The 27,686-nt window shown below is 37.7% G+C and overlaps 1 protein-coding gene across 1 annotated transcript; it reads left to right on the top strand.

The window, feature by feature from the left end:
* Window positions 1-283: 283 nt before the first annotated feature.
* On the top strand, window positions 284-27,195 carry slc25a10b (solute carrier family 25 member 10b). Its single transcript, XM_041785412.1, has 11 exons — window positions 284-2,148; window positions 14,640-14,759; window positions 16,765-16,879; window positions 17,386-17,434; window positions 18,188-18,229; window positions 18,323-18,366; window positions 18,444-18,514; window positions 22,112-22,204; window positions 22,299-22,376; window positions 24,624-24,680; window positions 25,017-27,195. The coding sequence occupies exons 1-11, from the start codon at window positions 2,059-2,061 to the stop codon at window positions 25,116-25,118; spliced, it is 861 nt and encodes a 286-aa protein (XP_041641346.1). The 5' UTR covers window positions 284-2,058; the 3' UTR covers window positions 25,119-27,195.
* Window positions 27,196-27,686: the final 491 nt, after the last annotated feature.

Genomic DNA, 27,686 nt, shown 5'->3' on the forward strand with positions numbered 1-27,686 from the left:
GTCATAAACCAAACAAAAATTTGGTATTTGGCAGCATCTCTATGCAGAAATCACTTCCTGGCTCCCATCTGAAGTTTCCCCACTATGATGTGTTGTCATTTGCACCAAAGCTTTTCCCAAATTTATACACTGTACCTTTAAGGATTTTGCATGTGCTGGAAAAATTCCTTATATGCATGTCAAACTTTCTCGTGAGCACAAAATCCCTCCAAGGATCACAAAAAATATTCTTACAAGCAAGGAGTGCATTAAAAACGTATTTTACTTTTTTTTTTAGTCCATAAACGGTATATGGACTTTCACATCTTGATAGTCAGCTGTAAAATTCACAGTGATTGAAAAGGTTTGGTCATAAACATTTTATACCCTCATCATGACACATTCAACCAGCACACTACACAATGTGTATTTGGTTATAATGATGAATATTGTTTTTTAAGCAGTTAAGATAGACTTTCCTGTTTTAATATCCTTGAAAAACACTTCTCAACTGTTATTCTAGTTTACTGACACTCAACGATAAACTGATTAGTGTGTTGGTCAAAGGTAAAAGAGCAACTTTACTGTGTCCATGTGTCCAACTCATTCTTGTAAATGTGATGTTTCAACAAATTCTGAACTTTTAATAGATGTAGCCATCTTCAGAATTTTATAAATCAATTTTAAAGAATTGAATAAATCCAAATCTGTGATCAACTGATCAAAAAATAAATCCCCTTCCTCTTCGAAGAACATCAGTGGAAGAAAAAAACGTCTCGTATCACAATGTTGATGAGCCTCAAGGTTAAGTCTGACTGACTTATCACAATGTTTTGATTTTATGGTTTTATATATCCTTAGTAGATATTCAATAAAAAATGCCCCATTGACCTTACATTTGGGCTAAGCCAAAGATATTCAACACTTCTGGCTCGAGTTATAATAGAGCAAAGTTATAATAAAGCCAGAATTATAAGATGTGGACTAATAATAACTATATCTTGTCTGTATCTGCCTGTTTTTATGTAATTTGCCTGTTAAGTATTACTGTTTCTGATGTTCTATTTATTTTTGTTAGGACCCCTTGAAAACAAGACGCTGCATCTTAAAGGGCTATTCTTAAATATATTCAAATTCATATCATAAAAATTCAGAATTATGAGGTGGAAGGTCAAAAAAATCAAATGTTATAACATAAAAAAGTATAATTTGAGTGCAAACTTGACATTTGTATGACTGCGTGTAAAACAGGAGCTAAAAGTTGCATCTGGTTGTTTTACATTTCCCCCTAAAGCGAAATATGCCTCCAACCCTGTGACAACATGCTTGTTCATTCAAGATGTTTTCACTTGGCTTCTCAAAAATGTTAGATAGGTTTTTACATACTGTCAAAAGCCCTCGGGTTCAAACGGGCACTTTAATTTACGTCACATGCTAAAATAACATTAAGAACCTTTTTTTCGTCGTCCCACTGACGTTTCTTTTTTCTTTTACCACGTTTTTATGGGGGAATTCGACTGTTGTCCTCTTAAAGAGACAGTAACCGCGATAGCTCTGTGCCGCTGCAGGTTTGATGCGTGTCTCTTTAAATCTCTCATGACAGCTCGTAGCGATGAAAGTGGGCTGTGTGGGTTTGGGCTGTTCGGGGCTTTAGCTTTCTCATACCCCGCTATCGACCTTTGGATCCCGGAGCCCGGGGTGGGTAGGCAGCTCCGCCGTCTTCAGTCCTAATTGGCTGTCCTCTCTCCTGTGCACGGCTTCTTCCTATTGCTCCGCACATCGTGGCCCAAACACAGCCGCCAGTGCACACGCACAGACACACATTGGTGCGTGTATCCACGTACATCATGTGGCGTGAGTGTGCGCAATGCTGCCCAAAGTCCCCCGGCCTGCGGTGCAGTCTCTTATCGGCATGTTTGAAGATTAACGAGGTGAATCGCGTACTGTAGACCACAAACACTGCCAGCTGTAGCCTGCAAGAGGCCGAGGAGCCGACAGAGCGGGCGGACAGCGTGTCAAGGCGGACAGGGAGGAAGGAAGTCACCGCTGTAGCTGCTTCATACTTCTGAGTCCAGCAACATGACCGAGAAACGGATGTCCAGGTGGTATTTCGGGGGGCTGGCGTCCTGCGGAGCAGCCTGCTGCACGCATCCTCTGGATCTGCTGAAGGTGAGTCGGCTGCAGGGGGGGAGAGAGTGACAGTGTATCCCTCCGCTGCAGTGTGGAGCAGTGCAGGCCTGAACACCAGGCTACAGCTGTTTCCAGCAGGAGTCACTGAGGACAGGCTACGCTGCAGTTATTGCCTCCTGACGAGTCATCACATTTCTGTGTGGCTGTATTAGATATCCTGGCATGCTCACTAGAGCGGCAGAGGAGCTTCTCGTAGCCATGCCATGCTCTGAGCTATCACATGTCTGCTATGGCATCACTGAAATGTCTATGAGGATGTTCAAGGCTGTGAAAATATAGGGCACATGCTAGAGCCAAGACTGCAGGGTAGTCCCACCAACAAAACAGACTTAATTTTGAAAAAATAACAGGAAGTACTGGAAGTAATTATTTAAGGTGGCTGACCTGAATGACAAAATTTAGCCTTACACCTAAAAACCAAAATAGTAACAAAATGTAGAAATGTTTGCACTGAAATATCTATTTAAAAAGTAACCATTCCCATTTTATATTTTGTTTAAATTTAGGTCTTACAGTGGCTCAAATATTTCTTAAGTTTTCAAAGAAGAGAAATTCTTAGTAGCGGCTGCATTAGATCCATTCAGTTGCCCAGCCTCACCTCTCTAACATGAAACCCTTCACACTTTGTTGGAAACTTCGTTCAATCAAAAGGCACTTCATAAGGCATATTTACTAAACAGAAAAGTGAAGTTTTGTTTTCATTCATAAATTTCTCATAATTAGGGGGAAAGCACCTGATAGTGCACTTCCTCATTCATGCTGAAAACAGGCCCAGGATGCACATGTGCTGTGGGGTTGCTTCCAGCATTAACGTGGAAGTGCGCTTTTAAATGCATGTCTCTCTCATTTTGAGAAATTTATGAGTGAAAAAATACAATTGTTTACTGTTTAGTAAACGAACCTTTTGAATTGTCATTTTTATGAAACAGGATCCTCAATTCAAAACAAGAAGTTAACAGTGGAGATGGGTTGTCATACTATGTAACACTTTTAGTTGAGAGCCCCTTGGTGGTGGCAGAGTTGAACATGTTGTGCATTTTAAGTATTGCAAAACTTGAGTTATTGGCCTAGGTCTATCTTTATTTTGGTCTATGAAACAACCCTGCCTTAATTTGGGACATGTGTCAGGATTATAAACATGTTAATTTACACCAGAAAAAAATGAGTGAAAAATAGGACATTGAGCTATCATTAAACAAATAGCAAATTAAGGATATAGTCTTGCTTTGTAAGTCAGTATACCAACTTAGTGCATGACTGTTTATGCTTGAAGCATTTTTCTTTTTTTGTTGGTTGTCTTTATTTTTGTGTTTTGCTGCTTTTTCTCCTTACTTCCAGTCTTCAGAATTTTCCAAATATAAATGTACTGGAGTCTCTTATTGAGACTTTTCTTTATTGGTCAAAACATGACCATGAAGCAACCCCAGGCTAGTAAAAAAGATGGGGATGGGCTTTATTGGAGGTTTTATGGTATTTCATATTATGTTTTATCAAGCTGACCAGAGGGAATAGATGTTTCCCTCTTTCATAAACAAATAAACAGCCTTTCAGTGCTCGACAACACAGGGAGAGAGAGAGGGAGTCAGTGGTTTTATGCATGTTCACACTTGTTAGTCTCTGTGTTTTTGTGTTACACAGAGGAGCAAATCAGGGCATCTATACACCCAATGCAAAATCCCTTTCTCACCTTACTTGTTCCTCTCTTTTGGCTGCACTGAAGTGAGCAGCACATGACCCTGATAACTGTAAGTGGTCATCTGGAAGTCATGTGACGTGTAATTATGTAGACAAGGCCGGTAATCACCACATAGCAGTAAATTAACTCCCTGCAGGTCTTAATTTCTGCCTGAAATGAGCCAGTAGCTGGTGTAGCCATGTACAATTATAGTAGGAGGAGAGGTTTTAGTCCAGTGATTTGGTTACTTTTGCTTTCATGACCTTATTCAAGGTCATTCAAAGGTAATTTTCTTCATAATTCAAGTGCCCACCCATGTGGTGCTTCATTTTAGCTGTGCAACTTATGGTAGTTAAAACAAGCTAACGTTTAAAGCTGGTTTGCTTTTTTGACGACTTTAGTGCAGCAGCCAATGAGTGCAAATGAGTGGCAGCAGTCTAAACGGTATAAATTTGGAAAATGTGCAGCAAAGTCAGAAATTCAGATACACGTGCAAAGTCCAAAACTGCGAAATGATAAACTGTCACAGAGCACCACTACGGGCTGGGAGCACCTCCACTGTGAAAGGCTGCATTTGTGATGTATACCTGTATGCAGATGAGGTCAGCATTTTTGTTTTTGTCTATGGATGCATTATATTGGAGTATTGATATCTTATACGCCGACATTTCCAAACTCATTCTAGCCGATCCCGATGTACACACACCCTGTTTGTGTCTCATGTGTAGGAGAGGCTGAGTCTATCCGTGCTGAGAGACTAGCTTGATGGTCTGGTAGTTTTTTAAATGTTTGGGCTTCATTCAAAATGTTGGGGCTCGAAGTGGGCTCTTGTGAGTGCGTAGCAGCCTGGTCAACAACTTTTACCTCCTGGTTCAGTTGCACATTTGCAGATGATTTAACCCAATGTAGGATTTATACATTTTCATATCTGCTTATATCAATATTATGTGTCCCTAGTTTTGACTAGGGATGTGTGCGGTTAATCAGTAAAATGGTTAAAATTGTTTATCGAATTAGCTGGCCCGGGATTTAGCCCACTTGTCAGTTAAACTAATTACCTATCATTTTTTATACACAGGGGCTTGAAATCCCTGTCTATAATGCTCTTTAAAACTGTGATGAACCTCCCACCACTAGAGGCCGCAGTAACTTCAGTTATTGGCCGCTGCCTTCCTCTCTGGCACTTCACCGGATGTAAATATGAGAAGCTCAGCGGTGGCCAGGCTGTTAGCTTGTAGTAGGAAGGCCCCTTTAAAACAGTTTTCTAAAGTAGTAAATGGAAAGAAAGTGGTGTGTAGGCTGTCAAGGGTTTAATTTGCGTATAACTACTCACCGGATGTGAAAAGACGCCAAAAATCAAAGTATTAGCTTATTAGTTATCTGTAAATTGGAATGAAGGTGGGCGGCGCTAGCTTTTAATGCTAGCCATGCTGCAGAGAGTATATCAGGCAAACATTACACACAATGACCCTGTGAGTAATTTGACTGTTTCTAGGGGGTTTCTTCTCTTTAGACTAGTCGGTTAAACGAAATGTAAATGAGTGTTTAGCCGAATAGGGAAATAGACACTTAGGACCATCCTTAGTTTTGACTGTCAGATCAGAGCAGATCAGAGAGGATAAAATACCTCTTCACATACCCCACAACACAGAAAAATCTGTCAAGATAATCCAAAGGGGGAATCAGGCCAACAATTAGCATGATTATCTTTTAGTGTGTAGGCTTAAATTAATTTTTGCCTTGGTCAGCCAAAGTATTTGAACCATGGATTTGCAAACTTTAAAGAAGAACAAAAAGATAAACACATAGCACAAAAAAAGCGACGTTTCAAACATATTTTAAAATAGAAAGAGGGAACTTGACTATTTTGATTGATTTGATTTAATCTCAAACTTAAACAAGTACATTTCTAAAGACAACAAGGTTTTGATTTAGGTTTTTTTTGTGTTGTTTTTTTTAAGATTATTTTTTGGGCCTTTTCATGCCTTTATTTGATAGTGGAAGGGCAGTGGATAGACTTGGAAACAGGGGAGAGAGTGGAGAGAGACATGAGGTAAAGGGCCACAGGCCAGATTCAAATCCGGGCTGCCCGCGTTCATGGGTAGTGCCTTAAACCACTCGACCATCTGCGCTCCCTTGATTGAAGTTTTTAAAGAAACTATGGATTTTATGTGCAGCATCAAACTCTGGGTTTCCAGCAAAACAATGCAATAAGATTATCTACAGGTGTCCTTAAAGTTCTGAGCACCTACATCTGTGACAGATCCTTTATGAGAACTCAATGTCCTGTTTGTTTGAGTGCACATGATCCTTGTCAATGTGTTTTAATTTCTTTGTTTCAAACAACAGCAGAATGTTTCAGACAGACTATTGGAGTACTTTGTCCTTAATTTGGTTTTGTCTCCTCTGCAGATTGGATATTTTTGAAGACTCTACAGTCAGATTAAAGCCTTTTTATTGTAAACGAGACCAAGTTTAAGCTGTTTGATTTAAGCTGAATGAAGTCCAAACCTTTCAAGTATTCTTTATTACAGGAAAAGCAAAACGAAATATGCTAACTGAGGTTATTGTTAGTTCGAGCTGGAACGTTCACAGCAGACAATTTCTAAACCAGAACCACTGGTTTACGTGTTTGCGTCGTGCTCCTTTATTTTATTTATTTATTTATTTTTGGCTTTTGGAGAAAATCTGTTTGAAACTGCTGTTCTATGTTTTGTCTCCACTCAGCGTGACTCCTGCAGACTGCTAAATAAGCTGTTTGCAGTTCCTAATAGCAATGTTCTCCTTTTTTTAGAGACAACTATCCCAGTCTCACTGTCTTTAAGTCCTATTTTTTTACTCAAACCTCACAAAGGAGTGAGACATAAAGTCTAGACTGCACAAAATGTGTAATGAATTTCTGCAGTGTGCAAAGGTCGTCTTCATATTTTTTAAAGGCAAGAGATTAGTCAACATTGGGTGCCTTAAACTAGTATTGTTGTAATTGTTATTCTTTTTTTTTTGGGGGGGGGGGGTGGTCTGGATATCCTTTGATTTCACTGAATACCTAGGTTTATCAGGCTGGTATCATTCTAACCTAATGTCATTTCTGTAAGCTCTTTTATTATTATTTCCTATTTCTTGTCAGATTCCAGTCAATCAAAGAACTGGCCAATAAATAAAAATCATTCTGCTTTTCCTATTTAATCTCCAAAGGGATTTCTGTGTATTGTTGTCATAAGTAAATAACGATTCAATTATGTTTGAAGTCCCATGGAAAAGGCAAATATGTACACCACAACATTTTGTACTTCAAGAGAACTATGATACTTGAACCAGTCAAAAAACGTCACTTCTAATATAGACATTATAACAAGCAAAGCTGTGCTGCATACTAGGGTTGTTGAAATTATACCTCACATCACTAGGGCTAACCCCCTCCAGTTGGCTGGTTGATTAGTTGGTTGATGAGCTTGAGCCAACTTCTCAATCAAGCACAAAGAGTTAACTGGAAGATACAATCATCAGAGAATTTTTTTTTGGTAAAAGTACAGACTCCAGATAGGAAATTATTGCTATATCAACATTATATCCCAACCCAGGGCTGGACTGGCAATCTGGCAAACAGGGAATTTTCCCAGTGGGCCGATGTACTTTGGGGCTGAAATGATTTGTCTTTTTTTTGTTGTTGTTTTTTTTTCCCTCTAAGCATCAGACCATAGAGCAGGGGCAGCAGCCCACTGGTTTTCTTTTCATGACAGATTTCTGGGCCAATTTCATCTCCCAAAATGCAGACCTTAAGGAGAATGGTGCCTAAGGTTCCGACATATTTGACCCATTGTGAGGGCCCATTTCAAGCCAAAAATGCCAGGGCCGAATTTTCTTCCAGCCCAAATTCTCTCCCATTTTTCTTCCCAGCCAGCCTGTGGCACAAGCTACTGGTCACCAGGGTCAGTGTGTTACGAAGCTGCTACAGCCCCATTGACGACCTAATGGACTCACCTATGACATAAGCAAAAAAGAAATGGAATAAGGTCCAAACGACTGGTAAATTAACCCCAGGAAGGAAAAATAATCTGTTGCTTACATACTCTTCCTGGGTAGACTCATAGTTTTCCTATGATCTTTTGATCTCGAGTCTCCAGCTGCTCAGGACTGTGCTGCACTGCTTAGCTATCCAGGAAAGCTTCCAGTGGGCAATAGTGATGTGCTGTTGATCAGAGCAAAGCTCTGAGCACCTGGTATACAGCGCAGGCAGATTATGTGAAAATGGTGGGTAAGGTATTTAAATTCCATATTTTGTAGAGTGCCCTCTATAGGCTGACACCTGGCTGCTGAAATTTAATTTTTGTATTAGCTGATTTAGTGGTTGTTGACAATCATGGTGCCAGCTTACATCAGGGCTCAACAGCCACTGCCCAGTTTTTTCATGAAAATGTGTTGAATAGTAGCAGCCGATAGCCAAAATTTCTGAGGCTCCACCAATCAGAGACATCCCTGGTAGACTCTAGGATTGTGGGTAGTGTAGTTCCTTTCCCCAAGATTACAATTAAACCATGTTTTTGTTAACATGAGGTTGATAGAATACAAACTTATGTATCCTACAGGAGCACAAAGCATCATTTCCCACTCTTGTTGCCTATGTTGCATAGTTTTGAGTTGCCATAGAACAGCAGGGAGGACTGAGTGGGAGTTTCTTACCTCTTATGCCCCCCAGTCCTGTCCATGATGTACTAAAGGCCTTTTTTTGAAATTCCAGAGAAAATGTGACAGGGTTTAATTACTTTTTAATACATTAAGGATAATTTAAGAATGAGGGTAAATGTTTTAAATTTGCATGCTTGATTGCAATGATTAGTGTAAAAGCTCTGTGTGTATTCATGAGTTTATTGACAATACAGTGAATGTAACAGTTCACACCTCAGTGATGTGTTAACACCATGTGGGCCTTGTGCCACTGTGGAGAAATGACACTGTGTTATGCAAGCTGTTGTTGATGCTGGGTTTATCTTTGTGTTCCACAATAGAGTGGATAATCCCTCAAATTATGAAAGTTGTTCCTATTTTAATGTTGACTGAATGTCACCTGCTGATGCTCACATTACACTGTGCTGAGGGCTTATGTAGAATTTCTCCTGGTGCTGCCTTGGCCACGAACGCAAAGTTAATTGCCAGTGTTATATATTTTTTGTTTTATCATTTTTCAAAGCAACAATCCATTATTTTTTTATCTATGTTGCATGGACCATTACTACGATAAAGTTCATGAGAATTCAAATTAATTTAAAAACACTGAAAAGTAATCAAAAGTTGTTTCTCAGGAGAATCATCCAGCCAAGTTTGTCACTGGTGAAGCTAAATATTAACTGTAAAGTTTAAAATTTGAGAAAGCTGTTTTTTTTTTGTTTTGGCATTTGGGATGTGTTAAATGATTACGAGAGATTTATTTTTCTAGAAAACTCAACTCTGCTGACATTTAAACAATAATCAAAAAATAGAAAAGCCCCACATTGTACTCTAAACTGAACATGTGCAGTTTATGGTTGTGTAAGTTGAAGTTTATATGCTCCAAAATGCTCAACTCCAACTCCTCTACAGTGATTAGCAGGACTTAGGGATGACACTGGTGTTATTATTAACAGTGCTCACATTTACACAGGGTTATCGTACCGCTCAAAATTTTATTATCATTTAAACTGCACTTTAATATCACAGAATATTATGTCCAGGCAGCATTCTATGCGAGTGTTTACTGACATTATTTGGGAAAAAAGAACAACAGAGGTCAACTTGAATTTAAAGGAAAATATTCAGGGAAAGGAGACATTGCGGTTACTCCTCTGCTTTCTTATCCGCAACACAGTACATAGCCTACCTTCAGCTCTGGAAAAAAAAACACAAAGAACCTCCGACTGTTGCAGTAGCATGCACTCACAGGCTGTAAATGCTCATCACCGGCTCAGACCATTTGTGAAAGCGCTCCCAAACTTTGTAGTCAGTTGTCCTGCTAGTTAAAGTAGTGTTGAAATCTGCATTGGCAAAACTTATGATGTGTACAGGGTCAGCTTGGTCAACTAACAATGACAGTATAAATAAAATATAATGTCATGGTGTGTTAAAAAGTGATGCCAGGAAAACAAAAACCCCATTCTTGGCGTAAACATTGAAAAAATGTAAACTGAGCACAAAAAGTAGGGAAGTCTGTTCTTTGTAGATTATTTCTTTGTTGTAACAATGCTTCTTGGCAGTAAATCTTACATCGTTGTAAAGCCTGTTTATTTCCTTTATAAATGGGATCACTTTTGTAAGGAACATGTATTTGTTGGATGAGCAGCAGAGCTGAGTATGTGGGTTGTGCCAGTGAAAAATTAGATCTCCTCTGTCAATGCCAAACTGCTTATTGTGCTGCTAATTTTGTTTATACTTTTTAAAATATAAAACATGCCTTTTTTTATTTGATGCATAAGTTCTTGAACATTTTTAGCAAATTATCACAATACTGTGATTATACTGATAACCGTGGTATTTTAGGTCATGCTAATTAGGACCTGAAATTTAAAGGTCCCATATTTTACCCCTGTAAGATGAATTTATAGTGGTCTCAGATGTCCCCAAAACATGCAGGTAAAGTTTGTTGCTGAAAAACCACTCCAGTATTGGATTTTTGCAAGTCTATAAAACCCCTCTGTTTCAGGCCTGCTCAGAATTAGTTTTTTCTGTGTCTGTGATTTTAATGATAATGAGCTGTCTGACTCCGCCCCTGACTACAGTCCTCTCAGGAAATGGATGTGGCTTAATGAATGTGGCTCTCCTAATAAGCTGAGAGGAGGATCAGGAGAAGAGGGTGGAACTTTCTTCAAGGTGGGGAGGGCCAACTGAACCTGGGGCCACAGCCAACTCCCAACATGACATCATGAGGGGAAAATCTGAGAACGGCTTGTTTTAGTGCACATTTTCTGAAGTGGGGGTGGGTCTAATTCTTGGGGGATTGTGGACAGGCCAGGGGCACTTTTTTTCTAGAAAAGCCTGAAAACATTTATTTTGCATGCAATTTTAGCAGCTCACCATGCAACATCACAGAACTGGGTATAGACTTTTTACGACACTAATCTGAGGTCAATAGTAACTGTGGCTCTTATATTTTAAATTGCTGACAAAACATTTCTTATGGTGGTCAAAAGATGTGTTGTGTTGTCAGCCAGCATACAATTCTTATTTTGCAAACTTTGCAAATAGATGTACCTTTGGCTGCAATCACAGCACTGAGTCTGGATGGATAGGTCTCAATCAGGCTTGCAAGTCTGGACACTGCAGTTTTACTCTATTCTTCGATGCAAAACTGCTCAAGCCCCGTCAGGTTGCACAGGGATCAGGTGTGAAGGGCTGGGCTGTGACTCAGCCACTCCAAAACATTCCCCTTGTTATCTTTAAACCATTTCTGTGTAGCTTTTGCTGGATGCTTCGGGTCATTGTTTTGCTGGAAAATAAATCTTCTCCCTAGCTGTAGTTCTCTTGCAGTCTGAGTAGCATTGTCTTCCAGAATTTTTCTTTATTTTGCCACATTCATTTTACCCTCTTTTTTTACAAGCCTTCTAGGGCCAGCTGCCAAGAAGCATCCCCACGGCATGATGCTGCCCCCACTGTGCGTCACAGTGGGGATGGTGTGTTAGTGGGGATTTGCAGTGTTTTGGTGCCTGCAGGCATAGCATCTTGTCTGATGGCCAGTATTTTAGTTTCATCAGACCAAGAACTTTCTTCCACTTCCACGAAACATTACTTGTTATGGTTAAAAGATTTGTTGTGCTGTCAGCCAACATGCAATCCTTATTTCTTTAAACTTTATGAATAAAGTATGTTGTCAGTTTGTCAGTGTTCTATATTTTTAAGGTAGAGTTTCTTTTAGGGACCTGTGGATCTAACCGTAATGGAAACAAAAAAATCCATAAACAGTACCTACAGTTTGCCCTGATTGGTGTTTCTGTGTGTCGGTAGTGAAGACAGGAAACGGGCTAGGGTATAGTGATTTACCAGACACAATAAAAAAATGTGGACTTGTCCATGTATAAGCTAGAATACACAGTGTGCATTGGCAAGGACCTGCAAACATGTAAAGCAGTAAATGTCTCATTCTTTTAATTATAATTATTTCTCAACATTGTTTTCACTGGTGATATGTGTGATCCATGTCACTATCAGATAGGATGTTTTGCTGACCCGCTTATATACAGCAGAGCCACCATACAACATTTTTCTAACAATCTTTCAGGCCGACACTTATCAACTCATCTGAGTGAAGCAGTATTACCCAACAGCTTCACTTTGCATGTACACATTAACTTTCTGGTGGCCCAGTAAGTCTGTCCTGACATGTCCTTCACTTACGCTGCACAGAAAATACCAGACTAACAGCAAAGTTTCTCGGGAGGATGGATTCTCCCTCTGGTAATCCCCTGTCTTTCTTTCTTGGGCACCAGAAGGCCAAAGCTTTCACTACTTCTAGTTTGATTTTTAAAGTCTATTTTCTTTATTATTACTCAGTCACCTCACAAACAGCCTCTCACTGAGGCGTCTGTTTAAGCTTTAACATTTCCGGTCGCCCCCTCTGCTCTGCTACTGCCAGCTCCACCCTGAATCTGCACTGTCGGATTCAAACCCACTACCAACAGAGTATCCAAAACAAGAAAGCATTGGTAGTGGGGCTAAAGGATTTTGAAAGAACCTAATATGAAATATATATATATATTTTGTAGTGGGCTTTTATTATTTACATGTTTTAATCATGTATTGAAATATTTCTGACACTACATTTTTGGTTAATGTTAATTTACTGTAATACCCTTGAGATGACGACACTTCTGCAGTGAAAATAGGTTGATTTGAGAGGATTCTTTTCTTTTTTCTACAATTTTCATTGATCGTAGCATACATGAAGCTAGGTTTGACCCTTGTGCATTTTTAGTAATCTTGTAAGTTTATGGCATGCTACACTGTGCAACATGAATCTCAAATGGCATCAAGTTTGATGTGGGCAAGACAGTATGACGACTAAAAGCTGCTGGAAAAAAGGCAGACGCCGAGATGCAAGGAGTAAACATCATCAGTGTGCGCTGCATCAGTTTGCATCATTTATCTATGCTGCCAAAGCTGTGGTAATTAATGAAGCAAAGACACAACAAAGCAGTTTTAATTATAGCATTCATATGTTTTGGAAAACATCTAACATCAAGATTTTCCTTCTTGTTGGTACCTCACAAACTTGTGCTTAATTATGCTTATGTGTTTGTTTGTTAACACCAGTGCCATGTTTATTGGTACACCATATCTTGCTGCATTCCTGTTGGTTGGTTAGTAGACGTAGGTCGTAGCAGCAGTCAAATTGAGAGATGTTCATCCTAAATTTCGGGAATGGTCAGAATTTTATCCTAGGCTATCTCTGGTCACAAGACCATGACAACAGCTGTGTGTTAACCTGTCTTATGGTTCGACGTCGACCACTGATTTAGAGCCACGACCACAGATATCATCTTGATTGGTCATCTTTCATCTGAGACAGCCCAAAATTGCACAGTGTATACCAGGCTTTAGGTTGGCCACATTGACTGTGGCTGTTGAAATTTTCATATCTTAACTAATTAAAAAAATGAGTGACTGAAGGCAAAAGGACAGTTTAAACTGATTTTAAACATTATAATACTTCAAAAAGAAGACTCTGTCAGACTGAGACCACATGCCTGTCATTTGCAGCAACAATGTCACAGTGGAGACTCCAGAGACACAAGATCTCACAGAAACTTATGTGATCAAACATGACTTCAGAGGAAGAACAAACATGGAGGAAAATTGATGCCTTTAGCTGGCTGTGCTGGTGTGTTCTGTTCTGCAGTGAGATTAAACAAAAATCTCAAAGCACACCGCACTTATATCTGTACAAAATAGCCTCATTGTTCCCTGTGTGGTACAATCTGTTAGGTGTCATATGGTGGTAGTAAAAAGTTATGGTTGCACAAATTCCCACAGCACATCTAGACTTGCCAGAAAGCACACCACACCATTTGGGAGCTGCTGTAACAGTGGGTAGCGAGCCTGAAATGTTTGTGCATTAAACCATTCTGAAAATGTAACTGCCACCAATAAACTATTCCCAAGAACAGTGAAACTGCAAGAATTGTGCTGGCAGCAGTTAAGAGGAAAACCACATTTACTGATCCTACATATTGAATAAATGTTCCTGGTTTTTGTTTGTGCAAAAATTAGTTCTCATAATTAGTTTGAGGAGCTCTATGATAAAAACTGCCGATGAGACAAGAATGAAAATCTGTCTTGTAAAGAGCTCAGTGGCCCACAAACTCAGACAGTGATTGGAGAGGAGAACAAAGGCTGCATTGTTGAGCTGATGACCTCCTCTGACAAGGACTAACCCACACACACACACACACACACACACATACACACAGGTAAAGGAATTTGGAAAGTAGTGCTTGGTATTACTACGTGTGGGGAAGTTTATATAAAGTCTTTTTATACAAAGCCTGTTATGAATTAACTTTCTGGAGTTGAAAAGTTTCGATTTACCAGGAATCACAGTCTTTTTCAAATTGGTGTTGTATAGCACCATGGCTGTTAGATAATCCTTTGTTTTTATAAGCTAAATAACAGGATCAGCATCTTCCCCTCAGCTGATTTTGATGTATTTTATGATTTTTTTTAAGTTTCTTTAAATCTCTTCATTTTATTGAAGTGTTGACTGTATTAATATGTGAAAAGATGTACAGGCATTGAAAATTACATCCCTGCTTACACTCAACTCTCCCTCCAGGTACACCTGCAGACCCAGCAGGAGGTGAAGAAGAGGATGGTGGGGATGGCCATTCATGTCGTGAAGAACGATGGTGTGCTGGCTCTTTACAACGGCCTCTCTGCCTCCCTCTGCAGACAGGTATGGGCATCTGTGAGGATGGATGAAAGGTTTCAAAAGAGAAAACAAACAAATCAGATCACAGATCAGACTCTTCTTAGACAGAAAAAGGCTGTTAAATAAGGCTAATGCCAATAAATCTCCTGAAGGTCATGGTTCTGCAGTACTGGATCAATTTAGAGCAGACATTTAGGCTTAGTGTCAATCAGATGCTCAGGTCCTCAGTCAGTCAGAAAATGGTGTCAGTCATACAGAGAGGTATGGGGGAGTTATTTTGATGATGGAGCATAAGGACTTGTTAAGGCCAAGCATGAACAACATTCACATTAAAAGTTCTGAATATAAGGATTTTTTTTTTATTTCCAGAGCCACATAAATTCACTAAAATTTTAAAGAAATTGCCTCAAGTTTCTGTAAATCCTTGGACATATCTTAAACGTATCCCATAAAGGTAACTCAGAGTTTCTTTAAATATTCCTCAAATGTTTCACTGAAACTTTTGTCATAAAGCCTTAACACTACAGTAACAGTCCCCCCCCCCAAAAAAATCAATTTCCAAACATTTTTGGCAAATTCCCTAAAATGTCAAAATAAATTTCATCTCAAGTTTCCAGGTAGTTACAAAAACATTAATTGAAAATTGTTTCAAATTTCCAAAAATAATAATAAAAAAGATTCCAAATACCTGTGAAATACCCAAAAATGTAAGCAAATTTATCCCAAAACATCCAGTGAAGCTCTCCAAAATTTTCATGAAAGTAGTTTAAAAAAAGTCAAAGCAAATTTCCTGCCTGGTTCACAAATACTCACAAAAATATTGATCACAAATTCAAATCTTATTCCCCAAAATTCACAAAAAAATATAATTACCAGATCCCCATGGAAATACCAAAAACTGTAAAACAAATCTACCCCAAAGCTTACAATGAATCTTTCCAAATATGAAAACATATCCCAAAAAATTTTACAAAAGTATTTTAAAAAGTTGAAGAGAATCTCTTCAAGATCCAAAATATTTACAGAAACATTGACTGAAAATTTTTCCAAATTCCAAAAACCTTTGCAAAAAATTTCCCAAATCCTCATGAAAATACCTAAAAATAATTTCAAAGCAAATTTCCCCTAAAACTTCCATTGAAATACTCCAAAATATACAAACATGTCCCCCCAATTTTCATTAAAGTACTTGAAAATGTCCAAACAATTACCCCAAAATGGCCATTAAAATTTAAAATTTAATTAGCAAATTACTTAAACTTTAATGGACGTTCCTGACAAATATCTAAAAAATTGTAAAAGTAGAAATTATTTACATGTAGTAGGAAAGCCAAAATGTATTGTCCTCATAAATTCATGCACAGTGTTAGGGAGCATATCAAAACATATAAAATTATTTATTTTTAAAGCAACCTCTTTTATTCAAAGAAATGACACACACAGCTCTAGCCAAGCAGCAGCCATTATGAGTAGCATTCATTCCTTACTGTTGCCAGAAAAATTAGGAGTTCCACCCCCTCTACCTCCTGAGCATCAAGCCCCCCTTGATTTCATCACTCCATTAATTTTGACCTACAGGATTATTGATACTTAAACTTAAATTTGACTCTCATAGGAAATTGGTTTCCCCCCGAAAACCAAACTGGCTTAAGAAAACTAAAATGTAACAAAAGGTAAATTTGTCAAAAATGTAAAGCTTTGTCAGCATTGATTGACCATTTTAAGACTTCAGTTATACAAGAATTACAAAAGAATTTAGGTTGTTTTGGTTTTGGGGAAGGTGGAACATAAAAGTAACTTTTTGTTTTTTCCTAAAACTGCTGTGTTTCAATAAGTTCATGAGTGATGTATTGCCATCTCCCTAGCCTTTCTATGGCTTATCTGAAACTGTTCTTTTAAAACCTTTCTAATATTGTATCATGCATGTTTTAGGCGACTGGCTCCCTCTGGTGGTTGAAAAATATAGTGACTTGTCAATGTTTGATACAGCACTGACTGGACTAATGACTCTTCTCTCTTCTCCTTGCAGATGTCCTATTCTCTCACCAGATTTGCTATTTATGAGACAGTCAGGGACATGATGGGCAGTAAAAGCCAAGGCCCCATGCCTTTTTACCAGAAGGTCCTGCTGGGAGCTTTTGGAGGTGGACAAACACATTTTACAGACACACTCACACACACGTCACTGTATCCTTTGTTTGAGAAAAGTGAAGGCATCATATCTCCACAAACATGCACTGACACACTGCACTAGGGACATCATTTGGACAAAGACATGCACAGAAGGGATCGGAAGATTTTCACCTGAGTATATCTGAAACCAAATATTTTACCAGTAAAAATCAAAATTTTTCAGACTGGTTTAGTATAGATCGGAACAGATTTGTGTCAACACTCAGGGTTATGGGTCTTCCACAAAGCAAGAGCCCTTTTATCAACAGAGCTGATGATCAGGTTTTTACATCTTCTCTATTTTGCATCAAATAAATTAATAAACAAAAATTACACAGAAAGATCAGCACTTATCAAACAGAATCAGCATTAAAATCACAGCAGTTGCTTTTTTTCCATGCATTATCATTGACATTTCTGTACACATGCAGAGCCACTCATACAGGATTGTGCTCCAACCATGTTTCTCTCTGTTCAGGTTTCACTGGAGGCTTCGTTGGCACGCCGGCTGACATGGTGAATGTCAGGTAACATGCCACAATATTTCAGTTATTCTTTCATATACAGTTTAAACACTACTCAGAATCCCCTTAAAGGTACAACACGTGGAATTTTCAAACTTAAATGTTTATTTTATTAAAAAAAAGGAGACCAACTGTATTTCTTATACATGTATATAAACAGTTCCTATAAAAAAGTATCCAACCCCTGTGCATGGGATGACGAAGAGATTTTTTCCTTGTTTTGTTTTTTGCCAAAAAACCAAATTATGTAGACCATGGTTGATTTATAAAATCAATTAAAGGGTAAAACATGTAAGGATGTGAAAACTTTTGTGATCAACTTTTATCAACACAATATACACAGATATACAGGACATATTCATTGTTGCTATGGAAGCACCAGATGTTGTCCCTTTACCACCATAAATGTATGGCCCCTCTAGACTTTTCCGAGCTATGTAGACACCTCCTTAGCTTACATGTGATTTTGTGCTGAGGAGGAGTCTGTACAACAGTAGTATTTACAGTGCAGTAACTTTTGTTCCTGTTTCGTGGATTAATTTCACATAACAATGGAGGAAAGCTGTTAAAGTGGTCTTGCTGAAATGATCCCAGAAAGCTTTATCAATAGCTCCCAGCCTGATCCAGGAACAAAGGTGGGCAGGGCTGAGTCACCTTTTGTTGTTGTTTTAGTTGTGAGTCCTTTGGTGATTACCTGCTGTGTGTTTAACAAGCCCTGGTATTGTTTAATTTGATCTAACCTGCTTTACCCTCCAGGATGCAGAATGACATGAAACTACCACCAGAGCTGAGAAGAAAGTAAGAGCTGTAATAAAACCCTTCAGATATCATTTTCAACATTTAAAATTTAGTGTGTTAATCTTACTGTGGGTGTTTTTTCCCATCTTTTAGCTACAAACATGCTCTAGATGGGCTCTACAGAGTCTTCAGAGAAGGTAAACATAAACAAGTATGATTATTGTATTATTTATTTGGATCATGTCTGACTGCTGTCTTGGTTCTGGTCCCACAGAGGGAGTGAGGAAACTGTTCTCAGGAGCCACCATGGCATCCAGCAGAGGAGCGCTGGTCACTGTGGGACAGGCAAGTTGACGAGCAGACAGGCTCAGACCTTTGATAGAAAACACCTTTTTTCTGAGGACTAACTCTGGGAGACTCTGGGGATAATTAACATGATTTTAATGCTATGAAATTATTATAATCATTATAATGATAATGATTTAAAAAATCCAAAAAGTACATTAATGTCTCATTTCACTTAAAAAACTCAGACAGCTCAATGGACAGATCAAAAGTCATCTGCACCTTGTTTTCTCAAACATTATTTCCTTCTCAATCCATTAAGTTCCTTTCTTTGTGGTAAAGTTTGTGTTTAAATGTTTCGATCTATCTATAAAAGCAGGTCTATATCAATACAAGTCGTCAGTTACTCTGAGTTTAAGGGTAGTAGTGTCATTTTAAAATGCAATAAATGTAGTGATTAATTGTAATTATCTACAGAATTTCTGAGATTAAATTTAACGAGCATTTTTAGTCTTTTGACAGCCCTAATTTATACATAACATTTCACTAAAGAAAGAAGTAAAAAAAGGTGCATTATGAAGGGTGGAAGTAACAAAAGTTGGATGATTAAAGTAAAGATGGAAAAAAACTCATGTAATTAAATAATGAAGTGATAAACGATGAACTGATTTGATTAGTTCAAGGTTGATTTGATGAAAATAGTGGCAAATATTATCATTTTGATTATTTTTCGTTCATTATTTATCATTAACGGCTCAAATATTTATATTTATCATTTAAGGAAAGACCCTCAAGGGTTAAAGTAACAAAAAGTGATGATAAAAATATGGTGATAAAAATGTATTTGATTTGACTCATAAAGCATAAAAAATGAACATGAATTAAAACATTTAAGGGATCTAAATTTTTGTTGAGTAAAATAGAAGTAATTACATAATGAATGTATAATAAAAACATTTAAAACATGTACTTTTTGTGACTTCCGGCTTGACTCAAAGAAGGTCTGAGCCCTGAAATAGTTACCAAGCTTAAATACCAACACTTCAATGTAATTACAAACTTCTTTTGACAAAATGAGGAAAGTTTTTATGGTTAGAAAACCAGAAAAATACACCTCCTGTATCAGATCTATCTGAGATGCTTCTGCTGGCTGCTGTGGTCTCTGCTGGCTTGCTTCACCTGGCTGAGCCCAGAGCTTCTAAACTCCATAAACAACTAAACACATTTCCAATTCAGTGACGAAATTCGCAAGACAGTAAAAAAACAAACACCGACATCAATTTCTCTCCTCAAAAAATCCAAGAAGAGATCTTAGTGATGAACTAGCGAACTAGTACCCAAAAGTCTTTAAAAAAGTCTCCATCGCTGCTGTGACGTTTGAGACAAGTCCTGAGTTAAAGGGGACATATTTTACCGTTCTAATACAAGTTTATATTGGGCTCAGAGGTCCCCAAAACATGCCTGTGAAGGCTGTTTCAGCCCTGCTCAGAACCAGCTGTTTTTGTGTCTGTGGCTTTAAATGTTACTGAGCTGTCTGGCTCCATCCCTCTTAGGAAATGGATGGATATGGATCCTCCTCTCCACTGACAGCTGAGAGGAGGATCAGGAGAGGAGGACGGAACTTCTTCTAAGTGGGGAGGACCAACCGAACCTGGGGGGCGGTGCTTGAGGGGATTGTGGACAGGCCAGGGGCACATATTTTTCCTAGAAAGGCCTGAAAAAGTGATTTTTGCATAATATATCCCCTTTGAGTTAAGTGGAAGTGCAAAGTTTTTGCAACAAAAGTTACATCCTAATGAATAGATTATTAATTTAATTCTTACTTTACAAACATTTTTATTCCTCATTTTTTTTATTCACCAGCATTTCTTATGCTTTTTAAGTCAAATCACATACATTTTCATCACCTCCATTTTTATCATCATTTTTTGTAACTTTACCCCTTGAATTACCTTTCCTAAAAATATAAATAAAAAATGTGGGTGCTGAATGATAAGAGATCAAAATGATAAAATTAGTCACTATTTTAGTCAAATTGCAACAATTTTCATGAAATCAGCCTCAAGCTAATCAAAACAGTTTATCATTTATCACTTCATTTTTTTCTTTCAAATACATTTGTATCACCTTATTATTTAATTCAAATGAGTTTTTATTACCTCCACTTTAATCATTTAGTTTTTGTTTCTTCATAGTACATCTCCCCATAACACTCGGTCCTTTTCAGGAGGAAGCCATGAATAATTCTGGATCAAGGAGGCTCACACTCCAGTAAAATAATCTTACTGACATCAAAAACTTGAGGACATTGAGACAAATAGTTGTCCCAACCTAAAATTGAACTTTGACTCTTCTACTGTGCAGTCAGTCTAACCAAAGTCTAAACAATCTAAATCTAGATGGAGTCTATTAAAGGGATGCATGATGTTAAATAGTATGAGGCATACTCTTGCATCCTTTAATATTTTTTGAAGGGTTACAAATCCTGTACCACTCCCACTCACTGGACTTTTCCTTTATTTTTATGATCTATTCTGTGCTAACACAGGCAGAAGTCAGATCAGTCCTCTTCAGTGCATTAAAAAGATGTTTAGTATTCTTGTCAAATCCAGAATCCAAGTCCTCTAATAAGACAATGGAATAACAATGAGTTGAATTAGACGTTCATGAATATATTAATAAGGAATCAGTCTCCTAGATGAATGGGCTTCCTTCTCCAATCGTACCATTTAACTAATTCATAATGCATTAACCCATAAAGCCTCAGCCTTTCTTATCTTTATAAAGTGAGTGTAGTGCACCATAATTCAGACTGAATAACCTTCATATATGACACTTACATGTATATAAATGTATTTTTCTACATCTAATATATATTTATACTGATGTAGGCCATATAATAAGGTACTGTAGATCCAAACAAAACCTGCTACTGCATTTCATTTGATCATTTTCAGTGACATTTTTATTCAAAATTAACATTAGTTGCATTTGCTTCATTTTATGAAAACCCTCTAAATATATGACTGTTGAGAATATTAACAGTAACAAATACATCATATGAATAAGACTGTCAGGAAAACTTGACAGGTCGTTACAATTCAACAGTCTCTCTTACATTAAAAAATACAATTACCCTCAGAGCAAGTTTAAAGGTGTTTTAAAATCTGAATTAAGAGCTTTATAAACATCTTCCCAATACTTAATTATTAATCATTTTGTCTGTATTTCTTCCTTTTTTGTCCTTTTAAAATTGCTTTTAAAGCCTTGAAAAATAATACAATATTGTTTTTGATGTTTACCACAGTGTTTTACTTAACCACTAGGGGGAGCTAGATACTGAAACAAAAAATACTGCATTGTACAGTTGATATCTTGTTCTTTGATTTATTTATTTATTTTAGCAGAAAATAAAGACCACAAATGTATTTGATAAGTGTTACTCAAAGCTTTCAGTTGTCAGAGTTAAACTGTCAACTTAGTTTTATAAAATTCACTATGAGCTTTCTTTTTAATAAATGTAATGTAACTCCAGATTTTGGGAAATGATCTCTTGGGCCTCTAAATTGAGGGGAGTTTAGCTTCATGTTACAAAAAGACTTATTAAAATATCTAACATTTTCCTTCCCTTTCATAACTTTTATGTTTTGTCTTTAGTTGGCGTGCTACGACCAGGCCAAGCAGTTGGTTCTGGGAACCGGCATGATGGGAGATAACATCCTCACTCACTTCCTGTCCAGCTTCATAGCTGTAAGTTTAGAGTGTAATTTTGGTGACCTGTAAGCCTGAATGAAGTACTAAAAAATGTATTGAACTCTTTAATGTTCTCACCTCTTCTCTGCAGGGAGGCTGTGCTACATTCTTGTGTCAACCTCTGGACGTCCTGAAGACAAGGCTCATGAGCTCAAAGGGAGAGTACACGGTAAGTTTTTTTGTTTTTGATAAGCAAAGACTTGAAAGAAATCTATTTATTTCATTAATTCAAACAGTATTTTCCCACAGCAACTTTTGCTTAAAATTATGACTGAAGATCTGATTTTTTTTAGTTTTTCCTGCATTCAGAATTTGTTGGAAGACACCACATCCTCAATTAGTCTGACATTCCTTTTCCATAAAGTTTCCTCTCTAGTTCTAACCACAATGTGTGCTTTTTTAAGAAATCTTCTTTTATTTTCAGGTTTATAAAAACATCAAGAAAAGTTAATATCAGTTTTTCACAATAGTTGAGTTTGATCATCTCTGATGAGAGAATGAAAGTGTGGAGTCCAGCAGAGTGGAGCTCCTCAGCTGGGATCTCTATGCCTCTTTCTCTCCTCTCCTCTCCTTTTTCTCCTTGCATTCTTTGCTTTTCCTCCTTTCCTTTGTTTGCAGGAGAAAAGCAGAAGAGGAGAAAAGCTACAATGATGAGTTTACCCTAATTTGATGCTCCAAAGTCAAAGCAAAGCCAGACTTCATGCACCAATGCAGTTGTATGTGCTTCATGCGTTTGGTCTTTTGAAATAATAGCTGTTCTTCAGACATGTGCGTCAAACTGACTTGACGCCAGCGCTCCAACCTTGTTTTGACTTTGGAGCATCTTTAAAAAAACGTATCTGCTTTTTTGCAGCTTATTTTGTAAGAGTCAGAAACAGTTTTCTTACACAGGTGTGGAGACTCAGGAGGCCATGTGACTTTTAGAGTTGGGTTTTGTTTTGCTTTGGGTATGCTGCATGTTTAAATACAAGTTAATTATCAAATAAACGTAATCACACACAGACGACTTCATATGGAAGGTTATCATGTGACATCAACTACCAGCTGCCATTTTATCAACCTTTTTTATTCCTTTTTTATTTCTGCATGTATTTGCATTTGCATAGTGACACTTTCACACTGTTAGAAAGGAAAATATGACATTCATGCAAGATGTATGGGACATTTATTATCTGAATGATTAATGCTTTCTTTAGGAATGTTATGTTGCTCTCTTCAGGGGTATTATATGGTTATACCATATCATAGGTATTTAAAAATAGCCATGGTATTGCTATGATTACCATCATTATACGTGCCTTTAGAATGTACTGTAGGTCTGTTTCTAGCAGCACCACCACCATGTTAGTGAGGATGCTGTAAAAGTGATGACAGAGCCTAATGACGCCAGGCTAGTTGATGGGAAATTATCTGAAATTTATTGTTAATAAAATGTATTTATTGTTAATAAATAGGTGCTGCAGCAGCAATATCAGGCACAATTAAAACCATCCAACATTTAAATTTAAGTTAATTCTTTGAATGGGATATGCACATGAAGTCAAAAGGTACTTGTTGGTTATTTGGGTCCTGAAGTTGTAACCTTACCCTGCAGTGATCTGGAAACATTGATTCGCAAGATGAAAATAAGTCTTATATACTTTATGTACGGCCTATTTTTATCTGTTTAAAAGGATGGGAAACATAAATCACATTCCTATATTCTGTCTGATAAAAGTTTTGGATATTATTTCTCTTACTACCTCTTAAGGAGGGGGTAAGAGAGTGCATATGCCCTTTTGAGCAGAGAGAGAGAGTTAAATAACAGACACATTTTTATGATGTGACTCAGCTTACCAGTAGAGTGTGAAAATGATGCCCTTCCACTGCCCCTGTAATAAACATTCTTGTCCATTTTATACTCAAATTATAATGTTAAAGATAAAGCATGAGTAGAGGTGTGGGCTCTGATCACTCTGTGTTTTTTAAAAACCTGGCGGTAATGCTGTACGCTGGAAGAACATTTTAAGAATGTTTAACAGTATTAAAAAACTTGTATACCGCCCAATCCTTACTCACTTTAAAAAAATTGAAGACATTTTGATGAATTCTTGCACAAAAGAAAAACAGCAGAATACATGATGAGGACCCCCAAGACCCTAATTTAATTAAACCTTCCTTTAACTGTGGGAATGGACCCTTTTTCTATTCTATTTAGTTTTGAAAAGGGAAATTTGTTTGTATAATGAAACAAGCTTTCAAGTGAGAACTATCTTAATTCTTTATTTGTACATTAAACCATTTGATTTTTAGCCAGGAAAAAACAATTGTACAAAGATAGTATCAAAATGTATCAGAACATTTAAAATCATGACAACGTTATTAAGAATGCCCAACGGATTTATTTCATACTAATCCAGTGTTTCTCTGTTTTCAGGGGGTGATGCACTGCTTACGAGAAACAGCAAAGCTGGGCCCAATGGCATTTTACAAGGTAAAAAAACAACATCCTACAAAGCGCTCATTAACACCACCAAGGTTATTATGACACTTCTCACTCGGGGCAAACAATCATGGCACTACTTTAATGTTTGTTTGTTTAAATACTTGTGTACCCCTGCTGATAGAGGTTCTCTGAATGAAATGGATGTTATTCCTAAATGGTAAATGCCATGTTTTTGTTAAACCACTTGAATTAAAGCTAGAAGTCTATACTTCAGTAACGTATTGATTGTTGTACCTTAAAACTAACTGTGGTGGTAAATTGAAGCAAATTGATCGAAACTGTATTGCTGTCTAAATATTGAACTGACTCAGAGTCTTGTTACAGGGTCTCGTACCTGCAGGGATCCGCTTGGTTCCTCACACTGTTCTCACCTTCGTCTTCCTTGAGCAGCTCAAGAAAAACTTCGGCATCCGCATCATCTCCTGAGCATGCTCTATGACAGGCCAAACTTCAACCTCCCACCGACACTGCCGCTCACAGCCCTCCCCGTCAGCAGTCTGCTTGTAGCGTTTATTAGGAAATCACTGAGGGGAGCAAAGGGAGTCATGTATGGTTTCTGATGGTGCATGTTTTCCATCTTTTAGCTCTACCTCTATCACTCAGTTAGCAGTGAAATGATTCAAGCAAGAGTACCAAGTACTGGACGGATGGGACGAATACTGGACAATTTAAAAAAAAAAAAAAAAAAAAAAAAAAGACTATTTCCTCTAACTGAACATATAATCACCATGAGGAGGAGGAGACACTAAACATGAAGGTGCTGCAATGTTTATTAGAATAAACTGCACATATTCAGAGGAGATTACAATGCGCTCTAGCAGATGTATAGTTGTTTAGTGTAAGACGTCTCAGGTTGATTTATTGAGATTGTTAGTTTATAATTAAGATCGTCATTGATACTGACTTAAAATGTTGACTTTAACTAATTCCAGATCAGATGTGTGATTTGTTTAATCTCCGCAGTTGTGTACAGGTTAGTGTTTTAAAAATGTCCACTCTGTTTCAGGCATGTTGTACTTTTCAACATTCTGTGAGTGTCATATTATGTCAGAACAGAGTTTATGATCCAGCAGAAGTGCAAATTGCAAACAAACACAGTGTAGCCTTGTCATCTGTGCCATTGATCTCCCAGAAGCCATTATGAAGACATGACTGAACAAACCGTTCCTTATCATTCCCAGTGATGACCAAATGAGACACACCCTGAGATTTAAAACAATTGTTTGTTTTTTATATCTATATTAATGATAAAAACTGAAAACTGACTGCTAGCTAGTTAAATGTGATATTTTCATTCCGATTTGATGTTGTGATTTCTAAAAGAGGACCAAGTATGTGTTTTTGCGTCACGTTTTAGAGCTCCTGTGAGGAACTTTCAGTTTCTAATGCCTTAGGTGCTCCCCTGGGGAGAAAGTAATAGCTTTTACCTCTTTCTACAAATGCATTTTGTGAGGAAAAATCTCATCCTGCTTCTTTTAACAAACCTAATGCACATTTTTAGTCCTTTCAGTAAACAAGAATGTAAACACAAGATAACAAACTGTTTAGCAGCTTGGTCACAGACAAAATAACTATTGCTATGTTGTGCTGGTTTGACTTGGCCTGACTACTTTGTTTTTGTATGAGGCACTTAAACTTTCCATCATCATATCACATGGAAAATGGGGTCGTCATACCACAGCTGTGCAAAACTGTCGACATGGCAATAATGGAGGACATTGAGGTGATAGTGTACTTAGATCTCATTCTGCAACCTTTGCCCATCAAGGAGACAAGTTTTCTTCCAAAGATGGAAGCAGTGAGTCAAAATACTATGGAAAAATACATGGGCTGTCAGCTATAATGCCTTCATTGCGATTAATTAAGGTTGCTGTACTGGTTAACTGTAATGTCTCCCTGCAGTCATGGTGATTTAAAATAAATCCACCACTGCTCCTTAGTCTATGGCAACAATCAGTTTTTTCCTCGATGTTCTCTTTTTTTGGGTCGTTAAGAGATAACAGTATAAACTTCAGTTGATTTTATGGCAAGCTGAAAACTCCTCACAAGAGCTTTAAAGTGATACTTTATTTTTTATGTGAGGTTGTATAATGTTCTGGTTAATATTAAGGTTACTAGCCACAGGAGATGCCAGTTAATGTTGCCCCTTTAAGGAAAGAGTGACAGACATGGAAGCTGCATGTGTGTCCACTAAAGTGCTAAAACAAAGCATCTCAAAGTGGAAAAGCAAAGCACTGTGATTTTTTTTAACATAGTGTACAGGTATCCAGGTGTTTGATTTAGCTTCGCTTTTCTTAAAATTAGTTAGACGATGTGTAGCTGTTGCCGAGCTTCCATGCTTGAACTCATGACGGTCTCCCCGTAAAGGGATCCCATTGACTGACATCAGAGACTCTTTATGTACCTAATACTGAAAAAAGAACCTCATACAACCCCAATTCAAAAATACTGAAAGATCACTTTAAAGAAGGAAGATACTTTGTAGACTGTGAATCATAAAAAGCATAACACGGGGATACATATAAAAAAAGGCTCCTCTAGTTTTCACTACAATTCTGCACCACTACTTGTCCTCTTCAAGCTCTACTGTTAAGAGACGCCTGTAGAGATCTTCTGTAGCCTACTGTATGAGTGTACATTTAGCATTTCTGTCAGTAGCATCACTGTCTAGCTGATTGCATGTCAGACTTTGTATCTCAGGATGCTTCTCTGTTTTAAGAGGCACTTTATTTCAAATCGCTGACTAGCCTGCTGTGTAGTGACATGCTGCAAACACGAGACATATTGTAAAAGTTGAAATGAATTTATGTGTTTAGAAATTTATCTCTTTATGGGTCTGGCTGAGGGTACTTGTCTGATGAAAGTTGAAGCTTTGATTAGTTAAAATGCATTTTCTCTTCTGTGCCTGCTCTGTTTACAGAGACTGTCGTCATGTTGCCTTACAGTAAGCATCCTGCAGGGGGCAGTGTAGTAACGTGAGGGATATCAATGCCA

Source organism: Cheilinus undulatus, linkage group 4 (genome assembly GCF_018320785.1).
Source record: "Cheilinus undulatus linkage group 4, ASM1832078v1, whole genome shotgun sequence".
Lineage (NCBI taxonomy): Eukaryota > Metazoa > Chordata > Actinopteri > Labriformes > Labridae > Cheilinus > Cheilinus undulatus.